At 40.2% G+C, this 23596-nt stretch overlaps 1 protein-coding gene across 5 annotated transcripts in view; it reads left to right on the plus strand.

Annotated features, from left to right (window-relative positions):
* The window catches only part of LOC131065177 (phosphate transporter PHO1 homolog 10), a 313132-nt gene that overhangs the window by 168737 nt on the left and 120799 nt on the right, over positions 1-23596 (plus strand). For 2 of the 5 annotated variants that reach the window (XM_057999616.2, XM_057999620.2), the window contains exons 8-10: positions 12999-13245; positions 13558-13662; positions 13745-13816. In XM_057999616.2, coding sequence (XP_057855599.2) covers positions 12999-13245; positions 13558-13662; positions 13745-13816 — 424 coding nt within the window. The remainder of the gene's footprint in view (positions 1-12998; positions 13246-13557; positions 13663-13744; positions 13817-23596) is intronic. The other 3 variants (XM_057999617.2, XM_057999619.2, XM_057999618.2) reach the window with 2 other exon arrangements.

Raw genomic sequence — 23596 nt, forward strand, 5'->3', positions numbered from 1 at the left:
TTGCACAGGCATCATTGGCACAACAGGCCCGCCTGAAGGAGATTGCCCAGGAAGAGTGACGACAACAAATCCTGCAACGCTACGAAGAGAACAGCCGACAAGAAACGGAAAGAGATGGTGCCAAGCCAGGAGGAAATTGAACCTTTGACTTATGCCCAATAGACTAAATAAGGACAAAAATAAAAAGATATAGAGTGACGAATGGGAAGTGGCACAAACTGCATTGAATCTCAGACAGCAGATAGAATGAAGGCATAGGCTAAAGCAGCTTGCCGAGGGACGACCGGCCGAGGGGTTGCCCGAAGGGAACCCAGGAGGTGTCACGGAGGTTGCGGAGGCAGAGATAGACGGAGAGAACTACATTGTCTACACTATTGTAGGGTTGCCAGAAGGAGTCACGGAGGGTGCCGAAGGAGAACTCTACAGTTCGCCAGAATACCACCGTAGGGTAAGAAGCCGCGAAGAGTTGGTGGAACAAACAAGGCGAAGTCTAAACCTGATCGATGCTACCAGAGACTTGCTAAAGAATTTGTCCATTTCAGAGGACAACCGGAGGGAGACAACCAACTGGAGGGAGACATTGGAAGGTGACGGTACGACCGAAGGTGCCGAGGGAGCACAAGGGTACCGTACGGGAGGCAATTTGTTTGGTTCGGTGTCAGCAACTTTTTCCGAAGGACCCACAAGTGGAGGTTCAGTTGCAGGAGGCGGAGGATCGCCAGGTACAAGCACACAAGGAATTAGAGGAGCGAGACCCAGCGGTAGGATGGCGAGTAAACAAAAATTGCCAAAGTTCACAGGGGAGGGCAAGGAAGACCCCTTACGGCACTGCCGTACATGTGAAACCATTTGATCCGCCAACAGAGTAACAGACCAAGATGATTGGGTACAGCAGTTCCCAGCCACGTTATGAGGAGTTGCCATAGATTGGTACTCCGATGTGGACAAGTAAAAAGTGGCCACGTGGGCCAATCTACAGAAGGAATTCACGGGGGAGTTTCGGTTGCTTCGTGATGACAATGAAATTGTAACGGAGATATACAGTACCAAACAAGGTACCAGGGAGACAGTACGGGCATACAGTCGGAGGCTGAAAGAACTCTTGGGTAAAATGGAAAGTCAACCCGCAGATGGATTGAAGAAACGATGGTTCGTTGAAGGGTTGAAGTCCTCCCTACGGAGGAAGATGAAAATTGTACCCCCGACGTCATATGACGATGCTTATAATAGGGTGATGGACCTGGAGAGCGAACACAAAACATCAAAGAAGAAGAAAAGAAATAAATCCTCATCCGAGGACAATGACTCTTCACAGGAAAGCAGCAGCGACGACGAGGCTGGCAAACGGGTGCAAGCGCTCCAGAAAGACATGGAGCGAATGGGAAAGGAATTCAAAATAATGAGAAGCACTGGTCGGAACGAAGGGGACATATGGTGCACTGAGTGCAAAGAGGAAGGGCACACAAAGGGTACTTGCCAAAAGAAGGCATTCTGCGAGATTTGCCAAGTGATGGGACACTCCACCAAGGAGTGCCCATACAACATGAAAACCCGAAGTACGCAAATGAACCAGGTGCTGTTCACGGAGCAGGCCACAACATCCGCACCAGCGGGTACCGGCCAACATACTAACACAACGGCATCATCTGGAGGATACTGGGACAACAGACGTGGCGGTGGAAGGAATAGGAACAATAACAGTAACGGAAGCCGTATCCAGTATGATGCCAAGGGCCGGCCAATTATCCAATGTAGGGCCTATAATCAGTGGGGGCACTTCGCCCATGATTGCACGTAGGAAGCCACCCCTCAGCACCTCTGCCGTTGGTGTGGGCCAGGCGACCATGAGGACGCAAATTGCCCGCAGGCAGGGATTAATCTCCTCAACATTGAGAAGGCTGAGAAGACTGGTGAGAAAGAAGTACTGGCGATCACTCGCGCCCAGACGAAAAAAGCCACTTATCCCGACCCCCGTACGGAGAAGGAGAGATTACGGGAGGCAAAGGCCAATATTGAACATGAGATGATGACCGAACGACGGGACAACGATGTGGCGAGTACATCATCCCGTACGGAAGCGGAAAATAACATCATTGGGCAAATCTTGCAGATGGAGGTGCCGATAAAGGTAAAAGACCTTCTAGACTCTATGCCACAATTGAGGACTGCCATCCTCACCAATGTGCAAAGCACCGCATCGTCGAGTGCACCACAGGTAGGGGTTCCCGCCACTGCATCGTCGAGTGCACCACAGGTAGGGGTTCCCGCCACCGCTTTGAAGAGTACACCACAGGTGGAGGTTTCCGTCAGCCCTTCGACTGACCCGATGTTACTAGCCTTGAGCAGTGGTAGACACCCAGCTGTGGTAGAAATGGGTATCCGTGGGACCATTCTGAAGGACACCATTGTGGACGGGGATCTGGGGTGAATGTACTACCAGAAGAAACATGGAAGCGGCTAGGGAAGCCCACCCTATGGCCACCCACATTCAACCTGGTGGGAGCGGACCAACACGGCATTAAGCCACCTGGCCTGTTGATGGCCCAGCAAGTGACAATTGGTACGCAACCATTCTTGTTAGATTTCGTGGTCATTCCCTCGAAGAAGAAAGGCTATGATGCCATCCTGGGGAGAGTGTGGTTGATCAACGTGAGGGTAAACCACAACTGGAAGAAAAATACACTTTCCATGGAGAAGGGAGGGCGGAAATATACCATTGACCTACACACGCAAGATGTCGGCGAAGAGCTCGCCTCTTCCGACTCGGACTCAGAGGACTCTAATAAAGGGGAAGGGGGTCCCGCTGAAAGTACCGGCAAGAACGCGATGGAGCCGAACAGTGAAGGGGTGCTCGAATTGGAGGGATGTTCTGAAGATGAGGTATGCTCACTTAACGGGCTCTTCCACTGGCAAATGGGGGATTACGAAATGTTCCAAAGCTACAGGCTAGAAGTAGAGGAACCAGAGCAACCAACAGAGGTGTACCTACCGGAATACAAAGAATATTGGAAGGGAGACGCCCCAAACGCTGGCGATGTAGATAATCCGAAGAGTGTTGGCAACAATTGGAACCTTGTGTGGAAGACCGCAGTCTTCAAAATATTTATTATTCTTGTTCTTCTTATGTACGGGAAGGAGACCATGGTCCTTGTAGAACTTGTGGTTCCAGGTTTTCGGATGGCCATGGAAAATAAACTTGCCACCAATAGGTTCAAATTGAAACCCTACCACGAGAAGCGCGTAGGGGACCCGAGAGGCCGGAAGGACACCTAGGAGTCCGGAGGGGGACCCGAGAGGATGGAAGGGGACTCGAGAGGTCGGGCAGGCGACTCGCTAGGCACAGGACCAAAACGGGAGACTCTCGGGCGAGGCAAACCGAGAAGGATGAACGGCGATCCCAGAGACAGGGGACCCGAGCCGAAGACTCTCTAGACAACTAAATTAGGAAATCGAAAAGAAAAAGAAGAAAGAAAAAAAAAGGAAAAAAAAAAGAGAGTACCGTATGGCCGTACGAATCCGTACGGCAGGTGACCGTACAGCTGAAAAGTTATATAAATTTTTTTTTTAAAAAAAGTGGCCACCGTAGGGTGGGATCACCGAAGGTGGCATCAGCGTACGGTGGAACCACCGTACGGTGGGACCAGATGGCACCACCGACGGTGGAACCACCGTGCGGTAGGACCATCGACGGTGACACCACCGTGCGGTGGAACCATCGTGCGGTGGAGCCACCGACGGTGACACCACCGTGCGGTGGAACCATCGTGCGGTGGAGCCACCGACGATGACACCACCGACGGTGGAACCATCGTGCGGTGGAACCATCGTGCGGTGATCACACCGACGGTGGGGCCACCGAAGGTGGTCATCGCAAGCAGCCGCGAAAGATTAAAACACCGCCGACAAAGGATAAAACACCCCCGTGCAACATAGAAGCCGCACAACGCCAAACACCGTCGAAGGCACATCACCGCACAGCAAGGGATAAATGAGGAGGAAGATGCACCACACGGCCCGATCAGGGAGGTTGTATGGCCGGGGTGCCATCGGGGATATTATAGTGCAAAAAAAAAACAAAAAAAAAAACGACGACAACCAGATTTAAAATGATTCGTTGGAGTTTGAAGCCAGTTTCCTTGAAATTCAGAGTGGAGAAGGGTTTTTGGCATCTTAAAATATCATAGAAATGCTATGCGCCATGGACTTTCGTATGGTTCTGAGGGGAGCGCATCTAGGGTGCTGCCCCAGGACCCCGCGAGGGGCGGTGCCCCTCGACCCCGCTGTGGCGCTGCCCCAGACCCCGTGAGGGGCGCTGCCCCTCGACCCCGTTGGGGGCGTTGCCCCCAGACCCCCAGTTTATTTTTGAGCTACAGAATACCACAGGAAGTGTTGTGGTTGTCCATACTATGAGAAAGTAGCCTACAGCTAAGCATTGGCGGGGAAGCCATAAGCCGTAGAGGGAGACGGATTTGGAGGTTGCGAACAAACAGAGTTTGAGGAAAGGCATTGCAGGTCCGTGCAATTGTATGACACCAGGGAGTTATTCAGTTCAGTTTTTAGCCTTTGGGGAGTGTGATGGAGGATTTGAGGTGTCTCCTAGCATTTGTTCCAGCGGATTGTGGCCACCTCCAGGCATGACTGGTACGCTTTGAGGAACTCGGAGTATGTCTCGGCTGGACATGAGGTTGCCTTGGTGCATGCCCAGAGGGCTCGGGAGGAGCTGACCACTCGGTTGGAGGCAATAGTCGCGTGAGACTTAGTTCAGCGTACCTAGGAGTTGGATGTCGGGAGAGCAGCACGGGTGGCTATCGAGGACAAATTGGCTAGGGAGACAGTATCATTTGAGTAGCAGTTGGTGGAAGCTGAGACTGAAAAACGTGTTTTGCAGACAAGTTTGGGTTAGGCACAGGAGGACTGTGATGGCAAAGGAAGCAATATTGGTGAAATCCGCACTTGAGCATTGGATGGTAGCAGAAAAGGGTTTGCAGGCGAGGACGCAGCCAGTGTATAAGATCTGGGCCCGACCGGCGTCAGTAGTTCCTGCCGTTCATCTCTATTTTTTATTAAGTCGTCGGAGTCGACTTCTTTTCTTGGGGGGGATGATGTTGCCGGGAATAATCATTATGTTATGTTGGTATATTATGTTTATGTTGTCGTCGGTAATAATGAGTTATGGCGGTCAGTTAGTTAGCCGGTGGGTAGGTAGTTGGAGTTCCAACGGTTGTGTCATACCCCTTCGGGTATTATATATTGTGTACCTTTTCTTCGAACTGGAATCATGTTAGTCGTGTCAGATGTAATGATATAAGCACTTATTGTACATGGATTGTGGAATTAATACAGAGGCTGGTTATTTAATATATTTCCATTATGTTCTGTGCATTTACTTTCTGCATTTAATCGTTTACCCGAGAGGGCAAACATCATTACTTAGTTCCTAGAGTTAAATACTACCATGGATGCTTTGCATGAAATATGATTGATCAGAGTTGCTCACTGCTGTCAGCCCACTACTCATCCCTTTGAGATGGGGCAATGTTGGTGTAATGTCCTCGATAAAATTAAATAATATTAATTATTGTAAGGCCCCAAATTTAATAACAAATCTTTCGGGCCCTTTATTTAATTAGTTAAGTTATGTTGGCCCATTTGTAACCCTTCGGGAAACTTCTTGGAGTCCATATATATGGCCGAGTTAGTCATTGTCGTAGGTATGCAAATTTGGTATTTTCTCTTTGTTTGTGTGAATTCCAGTGGAGTTCGGTTGTGAGACATTTTGGAGGTGGAAGATCCTCCCTACTTGGTATCCGCAGTTTCGGTGGGACTCATCCCTCACCCTATTCTGCTGTGTACTTGTTCCAGATCTAGCAAATTTGGAACCTTATCATTGTTGAAACAAAAATTACTTCTAGTTGCATATCTGACAATCTGGTATACATGCAAGGATTCCTAACATTCAGATGCTTGTGGAGACCAACCCTGTCACGCATACAGGTTGAAGGCCACTGTACACCCCCTTCACCATACGGTCTTTCACACCACCGTACGACCTGCCTTGAATCCACCGTACGGCCTGCTTCACCCCACCGTACAACCCTCACTCCACCGTACGACCCCTCACTCCACCGTACGACCTCCTCGTCAGTTACACCGTACGACCACTCCTCTCCCACCGTATGGTCTATCCACCGTACGACCCCTCGTCAGTTACACCGTACGACCACTCCTCTCCGACCGTATGGTCTATCCACCGTACGACCTTCCCCTGCTAGTTCAACAGTCCCTTTGCCCTTGCCAGTTACACTGTACGACCAGGGAACATTACAATTGGATTCCCTTGCTAGAATGGCCAATCCAAGTATGGAAAGCACAATAATCTTATATAAATAATAATCTCCTAGGTTGTCCTCTATCAACTTCCCTAATGACTAACTTCCTATCTTGGGGAAACAACCCTATAGGTCAATATAGAGGCGCTTCAGACATTCTGCAATATGTAGGAATGTTTGTCATTTGTTGAAGGATATCTTTAAACTCATATGGCAGTTTTCTTTATGGACCAAGGTGAGCTGCTTTGTGTGATAGGTGTTTAAGGGAAAAGTAGGATAAATTCATGAAATGTGGCTTTTATGGCCCATTTCATTGTGTTTTGTGTGTGGACAATGAGGATACCATTACACATTGTCATAACCCCTCTTTGGACATTGGATTAAATAAATACGATAATTAAAACATTTATTAATTAACATTTAATGATATTGGAAAATCGTCTCACTTATGAGACCTCACGATTTTCCTCTAATATATGATTATTAATGTTTATTATTTGTTATGATTATTATTATTATTGTTTTATTTTAATGTAACGTTCATATGTCAATTATTAATATTATATTAACTATTAAAGAAGTTTTACCATAAAATACTATTAAAACATAAAATAGATATATTAAATATATTACACTTACCCTTAAACAGAAATCATTTTTATGCTAACCAAGGAGACTCATAATAAGAAGATCCGACGATATTATCGGTTGACAGTAACAACTAGATATCAATGAAGGAAGACAATCGACAAATCCATTCTTCAACGTTAATATCATGGGCAGCGATTTGAATGACTATGAAACAATTATAAGATAAAGGCGGAATCATTACGATAAAAACAGTCAACGATCAGACTATGCAGTGATTATATTAATAACTATAAATATGAGCCGAGACCATCAGACTAATAATATTGAAATCGTTAGCGATTAAGGAAGGCAAATTCGTTTAAAAACTGATCTATTGTGTTGTAAAGAGAAGTTACAATTTGAATAGATAATCATAGACAAGATTAACTAATAACCATTAACTGTGGAGAGGTGCGATGTATTAGAGAGAGGTAACTAATGGAGAGATATGACTTTCAAATCATATGGATGCAACTATTCGATTAGTCAGATATAAAATGAGAGTTGACCTCATTCTAGGAAGGGGGGTCTACCATAATCTGCCTACAGTAAATCATGGGATATCTATTTTTATTAATAAAGAACATTAATAATAAAAGACTAGATATCGTATGTTTCAAAAATACGATTCTTCAAATAAAAACACGATTTGTTCGTCTCTTGATACATGTCTCATGGAAATCATGGTCAAACCAAAATCACAACTAGTCAAATTAAAACACAACCGATATTTGTTAATCGGTATAAATATATCCGATGGACTTTGGAACTATTAAGTATTTCTTAAACTATTAATTGTTGATTTGAAAAGGTATGATCACTAAAAGACACAACTTCCTAGATGGCTGCGTAAAGAATATATAATAGAAATGAAGCTTAGAGGTGTGGGGGCGGTGAGTGAATAATTCGGAGATTATAACTCAGAAAATAAAGAAGTTCTCATACTTTTGAAGCATGGAATTATACAGTGTGAAAATATATGGAGGGAGTGGTAATTGTGAGAAAGTAGAGTGCAATAAGCATGACACTCATATTAGATATTTAGTGGCAGACCAGATCTGACGCATGTCAGATCTGTCTGTTTTTACAGCCACCCTTATACTAACAATTTATGTTTTAGGCAGTGGTGGTATTAATGATTTATAGTAATATTAATATAGAGTGCAATAAGTATGACACTCATATTAGATATTTAGTGGCAGACCAGATCTGACGCATGTCAGATCTGTCTGTTTTACAGCAACCTTTATTCTAACAATTTATGTTTTAGGCAGTGGTGGTATTAGTGATTTATACAAAAAGGTAATTAGTAAATGTATTAATAATTGGTAATTAATAAATATATAAATGATTAATAATACAATATAATGTATTTATTTGTTTATATATATGATGTAATAATACTACATGAATGATGTAATATCAATAAATATGCATATAGATATAAATAAACATATACATATATTTGTAATATAATGCCGTAATCAGACATAAAAATATTAGAATGTAAATAAGAAAGAACTCATAAGATAATAAACATTAAGAAGAATATTGCTTGGATATAATCCTTGCTACTGTTGTCAATATTCACAAGGTTGGGAATTGAGATGTTCCAAAGAGGGGCGGTCTAAATCCAATTAATAGGATGGATCCCAAGACAAAGTAGGGATCAACAACCCATAAACCTTGAGGGCATGGTCCCGAGATAGGTAAGGGTTTGGATTTGTAAATTTACTATGGATGTATGAGAGATTAACAATTTATCTATTAATAGTTAATTGATTGAGCTGCGGAATATCATTGATTCGATGCACGTTAAGGTGGAATTGTCTCCAAATACATTTAGTTAAGTTATACATATATTGGAAATCAATTAATTATGGTTAAAACTGTCTTGAACCAAGATGGGGACATTACACACATGTTTCTCCAATGGCCACTGGTTGTCTCCTTATGGTAGTTTTTATCCAAAGTATTCAATCTTCCGTGGATAACTTTTAGTGTTTTGAATAGTTGATAAAAGCATGGTAAAACCATCTACCTAAGGGTTAGAATGTCTTCCCGACAATGTGGTTTGGCATCACTCTTATGCTTTGGAACATTTGGAAGGAGGGAAACAACAAAAGTTTTGAGCAAGATAGTAAGGATATCATTTATGTTTGGGAGAAGTTCAAAATGAATTTAGCTGAATCTTTCAAGAATAAGATTTGTCTACTTGAGATTGTCATTGTGGAATGGGAGCATTTATGTAAACAACTCTCTTTTCAATGTAGGATATCAACTATGTGTGTCATTTGACCTAAAACAACAATCAACTGGATAGACCTTAGACAACTCCTTTTGGTTATAGTAAGTTGAACATGGATGGTGCCTCAAGGGGTAATTTGGGTTAGGCTAGTATCAGACATAAACAAATAATTTAATGGAAATCAAGGCTGTTTATAAAGGGGTGCAAGTCTTTCAAAATTGGGTAGCAAAAACTTCAAATTGAATTTTATCCAAATTTGATCAAAGCACTTTTTCTTTTCCACTACTTTTTTGAAAATGTGTTTTTTTTCTTTTTCGCTACATTTTTGAAATTGTGTTTTTTTTCTTTTTTGCTACTTTTTCACTATTTCCTTTTATTTAATAAAATTCACTTATTAATCTCCCAATGTAGCATTAAATAATAAAATCCCAATCCATTAAAATAAATCACCTTTAATTTAATAATTAGCCTCTATAGTCCCTTCATTAAATAAGAAGCCAACAACAATACGAAAAATAGTAACCCTGCCAACTAGCCTAGTTGACTAGCCTAGTTGATGCTCAAAATCGACTTACTAAAAGTAGTAAATATTGGAAGATTAACCTAAAATCACTCCAAAAAAGGGCATTCTTCTCATAATCCTAGTGGAAGCTCAACTAACCATGAAATACTATCAAACTGTTGGATAAACCGCTTCCAAGATTCCCTAGCCCTAACTCAATAGCCTACGGGAACCAACTAAATAGGCTAAAGGTCCAACTCAATTGGTTCGGAAGGGGACATTATATAGACTGTGTGACTCCAATATTTCCCCTCGTTGTACGATGTTGGTTTTTAAGAAATTTGGTTTGTACTGCATTAGCATGTCCCTCCTTCGTATGACTTTAGTCTCTGCATCACCTTGCATTGTATGACGTCCTTGGAACTCCCTCGCACGATGACCACCTTGCATCATACGACCTATCAATAGCTCTACCATATGGTGATTTTGGCATTGCCTATTTAATTTTTTCATTTTACAATGTCATTATTATGTTTCGATAGTTTTGGTTATTCGACTATGTACTAATTGTTTATATTAAGTGTTTTCAGCTATGGGTGGTTATAAGCCTCAATTGGTTGATAGTTGTGTTCCTCTTGGAAATCGTCAGGTCCTTTAAATAGATTGCGTATCGTCAAGGAAACTAGTATGATCTAATCAGATCAACTGTAGTCCCTGGCTGACCATCTCTTCTCTTCTTTTGAAATAATTTCATGTGCGAATGAAGATGTATTTTACTCATGTATCTGGCAGGCATTGTTATCTCTATTATTAATTTATGCATTTATTTTATCAGATAGAGCAGTAAACAGTGGAGTACAATTCAAAACAAGATGAGAAACTGGAGTCAACCTTGTACCTTGATACACAAAGCTTCAGAGTAGAATAATAAAATATGAGAGAGGAATGATAAAGAGATGTCAATCTAGTTGCTCAAATACATGTGTCACACATCTGCTAGATGAAGGGATTAAATTTTGCTGCTTGTATCATAAACCTTCACTAGAATATTAGACCATTAAATGAACATAGGATTTTGATACAATGGTTACAAAAAGAAGTGCAAAAGAGTTGAATTCATGAGGCTTGATATGAACCTGTTTTATTGTGTGATACAAATACACATTACAAAAGGATGTCCATTCTTTCCATATGAAATATCCTTTTATTATTCAATAAATGAGTGATAATACATTGTTAGTTTAGCACTTAATATTACATCATATCATGTTATTACATGACAGCCTTTTTTTGTCCTAACAGCCCAAGAGAATATACATTTTTCTTAATAATATTTTAGAATGATCAAATCATGTTATTTTATCATAGCTTTTGTTTGTCCTAGAATGTTATTACATTATAATATCCCTTGACCAATCGATGACTGAAAAACAAGGAATATTCGCTGTCAAATCTGCGTGTTATGCTGTTCGCTACTGTTGCTTGTTATGTGGACTGCTATCTCAGAAGTTTCAGTTTGGTATCACATATTTCTCATAAATGTACAACTACAATTGACTGCAAGTGAAAGAGTGATAGCCAAGAACGCATATACAATCAAATTATGATGATCTAACACCAAATTAGACTCAAAATCAGAATGTTTAGCTTGCTGACATTATGTCAAACAATTGGCATGAGTCCTCAGAAAATGGGCATTTGATGACGCAACCTCAAATTCCTCTTATTTCATATGAAGATCAAACAAATGCCTCATTGACAGTCATAAATACATGTTATAGGCAGCTAATGTAAAATTACATGGATTGTCACAATAATGTACCAAGATCAGACTTCACTAGATCATTGACATTTTGTCAAACATATGTCATACATACCTCAGACTTACAATTCAATAACCAGGTCTGTTACAATTGGTTTCAGACTTTATTTCAGACCTTATTTTGATAAGATAACCTTCTTCTACAATGATCACACGACTATCTAATTACTGCCCTAAGTCTGAAAACATTAACCTCAGAAATAGACCAAAAAGCAAGACAAATTAATGCCAAAAACCTGATTGGAAGCTGCTGAACTGAAGGAGATGGCTGAGTGATGATGCTTGATTTATTTGGTGATTTTTAGTGATCTCTAAACACAAAATCACTCCTCCTTTAGTGTGCCGCCTAACCTCAGAAAGTTGTAGGTTGAAGACACAAATAATATCAGCTTCTAAGTCATCATAAGTATCCTCAAAATGATCGCCTAAACAAGGCGATTTGATTCAGCTATTACCCACAAATTGATCAACCTCCAATCAGCGGTAGAGAGTGAAAATGTGAGTTCCAGGTGGTCTGATGCAAATTCTGATAACCACTGATTTGAATCTGAATGGTGGCCGAAATACCTCCAAATTGCACCTAAAAAGATCGCCCAACCCTGCTCTTCAATTTGCCTCTAACATATGTGAAGTTCGAAGTCTCCTTAGATGGCACTGAGCAAAATCGATGGATAAGGGTACAGCAGCACAGTAGTTTTCAGACTTCGGAATGATGGATCTGCCAGCTATATCCCTTCAATAGCCTTCTTAACCAATTAGCTATGATAACCTATTCGCCATCTCTGAAAATTCTTCAAGATAATCACCATGGCTGCAATCAACTTCCTTAATAGGCTCAAATTGGAAGACTGAAAATGTCTCCCACTCTTATGCAAATTTGTCTTCAAAGAAGACTTAACAAATTAGGCACCAATGTAGATCCCATCATGAACCTACTCCCAAAAGAAGAAACTAGGGTTTCGTCCAGCCCCCCTATCCAATCTGCTGAAGGTTTGCGTCCTCAGAGATTCCACCAATGCAATGCATCAGTCACTTCATCAAATGAATCTCCAATCTTTTTCTTCCTATTCCTTCTCTTACCCTCCTCTATTTATCTTTTTCCATAACCCATCATGAGAGGCTTTTAGAAGAGGGTAGGTACACTTTATTTATTTTATTAAGTGACTATTTAATTAACTATTTTATTTTTATATTTTAGTCACTTTTTAATAATTAATTTATTTTAATGACTTTATAAGAAATTAATTTAATTAATTTCTCCTTATTACTCCTATTAGCCATAAGGCTAAAATTGGGGACATTACATACATCCTAGGAAATTCTCCTTAATACAAATTTCATTTATCTATGTTATTTTAGAATGATGAACATAAAAATGTGTTATTATGGATTAAGCTAGCTTGTTTATTTAATGGTTCTTATTTTATTTCATTTCTAGCCTTTCTAACGAGTTTAGTTTTCTTGCAGCATATTGGGCTGTATTTTTCTTCATATGCTAATGTATGCAGCAGATATATACCTGTGGGTTCACTATCGGATCAATTATCCATTTATCTTTGGTTTTAAGTCAGGAAGTGAGCTAGGATACAGGGAAATCTTGCTTATTGCTATGGCAATTTCCCTGTTTTCAATGTTTGGTATAATTTCAAACTTAAACATGGAGACAAAGGACCTTCCAACAATTCCAGAAGTCATCCCTTTGATTCTAATGTTGGTAAGATAACTCCTAAAGGTTAAAATGACTACTAAACATGCCTTGGTTTTCAAATATTTTTTATTTTTAGGATGAAGCCGGCGAGCTTATAAAATTGGCTTCTTGAATAAAATGAGTAATGCAAAAGAAAGGAAAGAAAGAACACAAAAAAGGAATAAAGCAGGAAGCAATAAAACATATTTTAGCTGTGTGACCCATATTTGACTACAGAATTAGAATTACTCCTTGGTTTTAAGTGCTGTAAAAAGAAATCTGACTGCTTCTTGTACAATTAAACACTATTTTAATTCTGATAAATTGCATGTTGTACAGGTTCTACTATTTATATTGGTATGTCCTTTCAAGATTTTTTATTATTCAAGTCGTATTTTCTTGCTACGCAGTGCTTTTCGCTGCATGTGTGCTCCTTTCTACAAGGTATGATTCAATCTCCTTATTATAATCTGTACTGTACTGGTGAAGTATTCTGGAAGAAACTGAAAGGTGCAATCCATTGCAGGTTTTGCTTCCTGAGTTTTTCTTGGCAGATCAATTTACCAGTCAGGTCTGTTATTTAAACACATATATTCTAGTAAGGTTTCACTGTCTCTTAAGTATCTGACAAAGTAGAACTCTCATAAGTAATTATTTTTTCTTTTCACTGTTGAAGAATTGAATTTTTGTGGATTTGCATAGTTTTAGAGTACTAAATCTTTCCATTCACGCGTATTCTCTGGCAAGATATACCATATCCACACAATCACAATGATGTTTGAACCAAGATACAAGCATAATTTGTATTACAAACATCCCTTAATAGATTTCATTTAGAAAGCATGAAATTTTGACTCATGTAGATCCATATACCATCCAAAGACTGCATTTAATCTGCTAATATTTCTTTTTCATAGCAGAACCCATACACAACCCATCCATGCAAGCCTGCACACATGCGCAAACTCTTGTCAGCCCACCCATTTACCTGTGCACATGCAATCATACCTTCCCAACACATATGTGCACACACACACAAAAATATTCTTGTTCAAAGCTTGTCTGATGAGTATATAAATCCTGTGTACTACTTTTCCTTGAACACTTATACTTATAGTCCAGAGTCTTAAGTTTCTTTTGTTGTGCACTTTTGTATTGCTTGATGATCAAACTTTTTCTCAATACTAATTTGTGAAGATGACAATAATTTGACAAGGTAAAGTCAAACTTCTAGGTGATGTGTTGGGAATAATGATATTGAACTAAAACTTAAGATTCCATTTTGGCAACTTCCAAATTTTTTTCTTCACATTGGTTATGTGAGTTAGGCCTCTCCTTGGCTTCCCCTTTTTCAAATTGAATCATATTGGAGGACCCGAAGCCTATTTTTATTTCTCATAGGTTGAAGAGAGGATTTGTTAGGGGAATAATATAATTGATGCAGTCAAGGTAGGGAGGTCCAATGAAGGGCAGCCCCACCTTGCAGCCTAAAACATAAACACCATGAATGATACCGAAAACTTATTAACACAACACTAGATATAACCAGTGAAATCAGAAAAAGAGCAATCCTTATAATGATTTAATGAATTGCATATACCCTCAGGCTTTACAGATGCTAGGATGCAGCCCAGGATAACAAAATGTTTCAAACAACTTAATTTCTTGATCCGGTAGGTCATCTGCCTTCAACTCTGTGCTCTGCTCTGTCTGTTGATCCGGACCTCAGTTTGTCGGACCAAAACACCTTAGCGCCTCTGGAATCTACATCTTTTCCGAATCTTGTCTTTCCCAGATCTTTTTCCTTATCAAATGAATCTCCTTACTTCCCTTTTATACCATCTACAAGCCTCAAAAACATAATCAAGTCGGCCAAAATGCACTGGTTTATGATGAAACATGTAAACACAAACACGTCGGCCAAATCACCAAGAACACATCCAAAAAATGTTTAGAACTTCGTGCGGACCTCCAGGAACATCGGCCAAGTCCAAAACAACACTCCATATGATCTGCAAGTCACGAAAACCATATGCAACCCAATTCTTCTTCGCTCCACACACTGCAAGACCAACCGGTAAGAGCACACCAACATCGGACCAATACCGGAATCAATATCTCATCGGAATCAAATTCAAATGCCATGAATCTCGAATATGTTTAATTCAAGGGTCTCTAGATGCTAAATCCATATCCGCAGCTCTAAATTCTCAAATATGAAGAAACACAACAATCTCCAAGGTCACCACCTCGGTAATCAGCAACTTCACAGTCAATTGCTCCAACTAGATGAATTTCTCGGATGCCCCTGTATTAGACTCTCGGGGTTATTTGAAAAGTGAGTCCCATCACTGCGATTTGTTCACAGGTACTCGCAACTGCCTCAGCTTCGACAGTTTGTCTACAAGTTCCAATTGCCTCTCCTTGGTGATCTATTGGACACCCTTGCAGCCTGCCTCAATCGACGATCTGTTCAAGACAACCTGCCAACTGCCTCAAGTTCTTACTTCTAGGTTCGGCGGTCTACGTGCAAGCCTTGTACTACCTCAATGCTCGGCAATTTGAACAAGTCTTCAAGCTGCCTCAAGTTCTCTCCTTCCAACCGGCTCACTACTAGCTTTGATACCATCTGATGCAGTTAAGGTAGGGAGGTCCAATGAAGGGCATCCCCACCTTGCAGCCTAAAACATAAGCTCCATGAACAATATCGGAAACCGGTTGACACAACACGAGATATAACCGGTGAAAACAAAAAAAGAGCAATCCTTATAATAATTTAATGAATTACATATGCCCTTAGGCTTTACAGATGCTAGGATGCAGCCAGGATAACAAAATGATTCAAACAACTTAATTTCTTGATCCGGTAGATCATCTGCCTTCAACTATGTACTCTGCTCTATCTCCTGATCTGGACCTTAGTCTGCCGGACCAAAACACCTCAGCGCCTTCGAAATCTACATCTTTTCTGAATCTTGTCTTTTCGGATCTTTTTCTTTATCAAATGAATCTCCTTACTTCCCTTTTATACCATCCGCAAGCCTTAACAACATAATCAAGTCGGCCAAAATGCACTAGTTTATGATGAAACGTGTAAACACAAACTCGTCAGCCAAATCACCAAGAACATATCCAAAAAATGCTTAGAACTTCGCACGGACCTCTACGAACATCGGCCAGGTCCAAAACAACACCCCCATATGATCCACAAGTCACAAAAACCATCTGCAACCCAATTCTTCTTTGCTTCATCCACAACAAGACCAATCGGTAAGAATGCACCAACACCAGAATCGATATCTCTTTAGAATCAAATCCAAATGCCATGAATCTCAAATATGTTTAAGTTAAGGGTCTTTAGATGCTAAATCCGAATCTGCAACTCTAAATTCTCAAATATGAAGAAACACAACAATCTCCAAGGTCACCACATCGGTAATCAGCAACTTCACGGTCAACTGCTCCAATCGGATGAATTTCCTCGATGCCCCTGCATCAATAATGATAACTTATAAGTCATCCAAAAGGCACCTTAAGTTATGACTTTGGAAAAATGACAATATATTATAACTAAATGGGGCCAAAAAACAAACAAAAATTATAATGTGAAAAGTGATGAATATTTAAATAAAAAGAAAATTATTCAACGAAAAGGTAAGCAATAATTAAAAAGAGAAAAGGATGAATATTGAAAATAACATTATTTTTTTAAAATTACTTTTATGGTTAGTTGGAAAAAACATAAAATAAAAAGAAAATATTGGAAAAGACAATTCATTCCATCATTGTGAATTTTTTTTAGAAAACCCTTGCGTAGAGCTTTGGTTTAGCATCTTTTCTTGAGGACGAAAACCCTCATGGATTATCCAAAAATTGGAGGAAGAAAATTGTAGTCGGCATAAAATGCCTATTGTTATGTTTGACTATATTTGTTATCGGCCAATGTATTAAATGGGTTGTCACCCTCGGTAGTTAATGTGTCGGTTGGTTGACGATTGTGTTCCTCTCAGTAACCGTTGGGTCCTTTAAAAATTTTGAGTACCGCCAAGGAAGGTAGTATCGTATAGTCAAGTCTATTGTAATCCTTGGCCAACCATCTCTAGTCTTCTTCTCTGTAATAATTTCATGTGCGAATAAAGATATATTTTACTCTTGTATCCGGTATGCATTCTTATTTGTATTATTATATCCTGTATTTGATTTATCAGATATAGTAGTAAACATTTGGCATTGTTGCCTTAAAATAAATTGGGTCAGCCTTGATTGATTCATGCTCGTAGACCCCAATAAAGGTGAGAAGAGGCCGCAAGGTGGTCAAGACCAAGCGATTAGGTGATCGGCCAACCCTCAGTCGAAGGGGGCATAGGGATGAGTTAGAGCCTGGATGTACTCAGAGTGTTGGGATGTTGGATGTGGACATGTAGAGGACACTCGCATAGTCGAGAGTGCAAGGAAAGCACTGGAATTTAGCGGTCGAAACAGTCCAACTAGGTGTTGATGTGGCTAAAATTGTACTTCAACTCTTTCTGGTCAACACAAAATAGAATTTTGAGGTAATCCCATTCTCTTTTGCATAAGGAGGCTTCTAGTGCTACTAAAACGATAACAAGAAGGCGACCACAAGGTTCATACTTGTTAGTTCTTCGCTGTGGAATAGCTCAATGGTTCATGTGCCTTGTTGGTAGACACAAAGGGGACATACGTTAATGGGTAGGATAGGCTTCAAGGTTCTACAATGTGTCCCTAAGACTTTGCAAGTCTCCTTTTCATTAGATTTACGTTTAACATGATGTTGTTTGACAAGTATCAACTGCAGATTTAAAAAAAAGGAAAAAAGGGTAGGGAAGAGATACTAACTACTCTATAACTAAAACAACATATCTGAGTAAATAGACAAAAACTTTAAAATTAACATATTCTGCCTCGCTAGTTAGACACAACTAAGCAGAATTTGGTGCAATCTTCAAAGGAAAATTATATTTTCAAACTCTTAAACACAAGTGTTGAATCTAAAATATACATTCATACAAGCAGTTAACAGTCAAACTATGTTCATAAACATGTTCAAACTAACCATATAGGGGGATTGACAGTCAGCATAAAATCTCTATCAAATATCTACCCAAACAGACTATTGGTAAATAAAATGCATAACAAAAATTAAATAGGGAAGAAGGGAACCATGCACTCACAAGAAACATGTACAACTTGAAATTCCACTAATCCTGTAAATATTTTGGCAGAGTTTCAGCAACAATTCTAGACTTATTACAAAAATAAGGGAAAACCAACCCCTTTAAATAGAGTTTCAAAACTTAGATGAATGGCCAAGATTAAAACAAAACAAGTGGCCCAGATTCATCCATACAACATAATACCCATGCCTAGTTAATGTGGAGCATACCTTTCAACTAACTAATCAACTACCAACCATAAAGCTACCCCCCAAAAGTGCAATGCATGAAACTCAAAAACTTAAACTGTACTTTGGTAGTTGGGGAGAAAGAACTAAATTTGGGAATACACTTTTATCATCCCAAAGTAGATATTTTCCCCTTTCGCAATAAAAGTTCATTTTTTTCATTTAGGTACCTTTTCCAAATGTCCCGGTCTGCAACTCGCTTTGCCCGAACTTTATCTTGGAATTTCACGCAGACGTCTTTTATCTCATGAAGAGGAGGAATGGGTAGGGTATTGTTGTGACCATTTCACACATCACCCCATTTAAAATGGGGACCCCCTCTTTTTGCTTGTTTTTCGCTCGCCTTTTGCTTTGTTTTTTAGGGTTTTGTTAGTCTGTCAATTGTCTGGATTAGGGTCAAGCCTTAGGGTTCCTTTTTCGATCTTTTCAGGCCAGAATCCAGTCAGTTTTGAGAGCTTTTTGAGCCTCCTTTTGTAGGATGCAATTTTGAATGAAATGAGTTCGCTAGATTGGTCTATTTTCAATTGGAATTTTGAATGCAGAGTCTAAATTTGTCTAAGTGTTGATGATGAAAATGGGAATTTTATTCAATTGAGTAATTTTGATCAAATTTTGAGTTTTTGATTTTTGATCCTGGGCATGGGGAATGATTTGTTTTTGCCTCGTGAAGTGATTAAACTTGTGAAATTTTGATATTTTGGCCTGTAGGAGCAAAATCGCTCCTGTCCCTCAGTGAAGGACCAGAGCTCGTTTTCAAAAATCTTACTGTTTCTGTAGGGTTAAGATGAATTTCGAATTGGAAGTGATAAAGAAAGGCGTGATCTTTCCGTTGAATATAAATTGAAGAATTTCACGAACACGGAAATGCCCCAGGAGTCAAAATCGCTCCTGTCCCTCAGTGAAGGACCGGAGCTTAAAATCAAATATTGCTTTGTTCTGGCAGGATTTTAACAACTTGATGATTTGAAGAAGTCCAAAGAGGTGCACTTTACCCGTTGAATATAATTTGAAGGCACAAACATGAAGAAAAATGGACCTAATTGCAAAATCGCTCCTGTCCCTCAGCCAGGGACCAGGGCGAAGTCTATTGTAGCTCCCGTCCCTCTCCTAGGGACCAAAGCGAAATTTCTTACAAGGCAAAATTCAGGCGAAGATCAAGCAAGTTTTATGTTTGAAGGCAAGAAAGGAGATGAATTGAACCCGTTGAAGACAAATTGAAGATTATCAAACATCAACAAGGGACCCAAATGCCCAAGTTCGCTCCTGTCCCTCAGTCAGGGACCAGAGCGATTTTTGTCTTAGACAAATTTCTTGCCAAGTTACAATGAATTCCAAGGCATGGATGGGTGAAAAGGTACATTACGAATCCGTTGAAGATAAATTTTGAGGTTAGCAAAGTGAGATGAAGCCTACAGGAGCAAGATCGCTCCTGTCCCTCAGTCAGGGACCAGGGCGATGTGATGGTTATATTGCCGTTCCTCCAAGTTCAAGACACTCCAAGACGAAGAACAAGGTGGTGAGGACGTTTTAAGGCATCTCAATGAAGAACGAAGTATCAAAGGTCGCCAACATTGAAAGATTTGCACCAAATACCCTAGTTCGCTCCTGTCCCTCAGGAAGGGACCAGAGCGAAATTTTCATAAAGGCCTAGATTTTGAAGGATTAACAAATATCAAGTGTCCAAGGGAATCAAAAGAGCCTCATTCTACACGATGAAAGTAATTGTAAGTTGATGGACGCAAAGACAAGCTCAAAACGTTGAAGTTCGCTCCTGTCCCTCAGGCAGGGACCAGAGCGATATTGACTATAGTTGCCAAATCCTTCAAAAATCATGTTAAGTCAAGGTTATGCGAGATGATAAAGGTCTAAGGTGTCTTTTGAAGATGATATATAAAGGTTTTAAACGTCAAATGAATACCAATTTGAACAAGAAAGTTATATCGCTCCTGTCCCTCAGTCAGGGACCAGGGCGATTTTCACATGATCCTTCATTTTCTGTCAAAATCATGTCAAGGCAAGGATAAGCAAGATCAAGGACGCCATTTGGAAGGCGATGAACAAGAAGCAAAGATTAGAAGTTTGCAAATTTGAGCCAGGACACAAGGATCGCTCCTGTCCCTCACCAAGGGACCAGGGCGATATTTGCTAAACACTTGTTATCCTTCGAAGATCATGACAAACAAAGTTGCAAAGGGTTTAAAACGTTGCTTGAAAGGTAATGAACGAGGAGTTGATATCAAGAACGAAGAATTTCAAGTAAAAACATAGGGATCGCTCCTGTCCCTCACCAAGGGACCAGGGCGATATCACATCAAAAGGGCACTCGTTCACACAAGCAAGACACTCAAGTTCGAAATTCCTAGCAAAGATGGCAATTTCAACGTAAGAATGGAGATGTTGAACGTCAAAAGTGCAAGGATCAAGACAAAGTTAATGGATCGCTCCTGTCCCTCAGTCAGGGACCAGGGTGATGAGGTTTGCATTTTTCCATCTCTAATTTTGGCGCTAAACAAACAATTTTGAATTTATTTTTAAATGCTAAATTCGATAAGCTTTGAAAATTCAATTAAATGGCATTTAAAATTTGTGCTTGATATTAATTAATTATTTTTTTGCCTTGTAAAAAAAAAAAATCGAATTTATTAATTAAAAACTATGGCATTTAATAATTAATTATTAATTATTAATTTAAAATCAAATAGAGTGCTTGGTTTATGGAAGTCGGCCTTGTTATTTGTTTAAAAAAATCATTTTTAATTGCCTAATTTTACCAAGGTCGGCCTAGTGGTAATTGAGGTGTGAGCGCTTATAAAGGAGAGGTGAGAATCGTTATTTTCACATTATCATTTTATTATCTACATTCAAGTGCGATTTGAGGAAGACAAAGGAAAGTGCGAATTGTGTTTGGAGAGTGCGAGCTTTCATTTCAAGCAAGGTGGTGCGAACTACTATCCAAAGGGGGTGCGAACTTGAAGTTTCCATTTGAGCGAATTTGCCAAGGACGTCAAGGATATCCCAAAAGGTGGCGAAGTTGCTAACTTGAAGAGGAGATCACGTTGAAGCCATCTAATATCAATTTTGCCTAGGCGATTTTATTCATTTTGCATTCTAGAGTTAGCTCTCAAGTAAGGTATGGCGATATTGGTTTTATTGTTTTAATTTTGAATCGTTGATCGTCATAGCTTAAATTTTGAATTTTGAAATTTTGAATTCCAACTAGCTCAATCGTTTTTTTTAGGAAATGATAACTCTAAGACTTATCATGAGGTTTCCTCAAATTTACTCTCTAATCTATGTTATATATTGCAAGATCTAGTTTCTCATTATGAAATGTTGTGTAGGTATGGCGACCCCGAAGGCGGGAGCATCCACCAGTCGTCCAGCTCTCATGAAAGAAGATCAGAAGACCGAAGAAGTGGAGACGAAGATCGTGTCGAAGTGGAGCAACATTGGAGATACCAACTTGGGTAACTTCAGCACGAAGAAGTTTCGAGAGGTCCCCTACATTGGCAAGCCATCACCTGTCGCCCGGAGAATAATCGAGAGTGGCATCATGAAGGCGGCCGGCTTTCCTCCAGCTGTTCAGTGCCATGAGTTGATGATTGAGTGTGCTCGTCATTATGATCCTCAGTCCAGGACGATCGTGTCCAATGAAGGAAACACTTTGGCGTACCTTTCAGAGGAAGCTATAAGTGAAGCTTTCCATCTTCCAGAGCACAGGGACATGATATATAAAAGCATAGAAGGAGCCAGGTCAATGTACGAGGATGATCCAAATGCTTGTCTAAGCATCATTAATAAGAACTGGTTACTCAAGAGTCGTCCTCGCCTGAGGAAGATCCCAAACACACCGCACAGGATTGATTTCCAGGAGGAGTACAGAGATTTGATTACAATGCTCAACCGAGTTATAGGAGCCCCTCACGCCTTCTATTTTGAGAAGTGGATGTTTTACTTCATCCAGGTGATCGTTCAAGGGAAAGGTACCATACATTGGGCTAGAATGATTAGCCATTGCTTGGACGTACAGTTGAGGAGACTCAAGGCTACCAAGTCCTTCCACATGAGTTCATATGTCATCTATGCATTGATTAGGAGTTTTGAGTACGCAGGACTACCTCACAGAGGAGTGATTGGAAGAGGACCCGGCGAGGTCAGAGCTTGTGATTCCTATGCCTACTTGCATCATCCGCTAGGAAGTAACTACAAGTTAGTTAATGATACCTTCACGATGAACATCACAAGGACGTTGCAAGGTGGGATTCACAACAGATTATCTCAGGATGCACAGGAATTAATAAAGAGGTACGGTGCTTGGTTTATTCAGTTTCCGAAGTTCACTTATATTAGAGGGCATGGATGTCCTTTACCTCCATACATAATGCCGAGATATCCTACAGACAGAATTGTGTTACTTGAAGTAACAAGACAGTTGGCAGCATATGCGAAGGCATTCAGACACAGACATGGCAATGGAGTTCCAGTACCTATCATTTTGGGCAATTCAGTTGAGGTATGTCCTAATGCTTTAGCTATGGATGACGCAGAGAAGGAGTTAGCCTTGTATTCTTTTTCATCCTTTGCTTTGAGAGAAAGCTTTGATCCACATGGACATTTAGAGGAGACAGTCGGTAGGAAGTTTAAGCATGAGTACCAAATTGAAGATTTTATGATGAATCTCTTAGATGATCTTGAAGTGAAACGGAAAATGCATTCTAGATTGCCTTTGGATTTCATCAGGAAATGCAGGATTTACAGAGTGGCCAACCAAGCACAGGACAGTGGCAGACATATCCAGTCATCCTATGATCGAGAAAGCAAATCAATAAGGTTAGATTGGAATGAGCCCGAGGTCGTGGATTTAGATGCTTTGATGGCTCCAGTCTTGTCTTGTACTCGCAGATGGGTTGACGTACGGCATCAGAAGTTGAGAGAGCAAGGCATAGCTATGACTTT

This window comes from Cryptomeria japonica, chromosome 10 (genome assembly GCF_030272615.1).
Source record: "Cryptomeria japonica chromosome 10, Sugi_1.0, whole genome shotgun sequence".
Classification (NCBI taxonomy): Eukaryota; Viridiplantae; Streptophyta; class Pinopsida; order Cupressales; family Cupressaceae; genus Cryptomeria; species Cryptomeria japonica.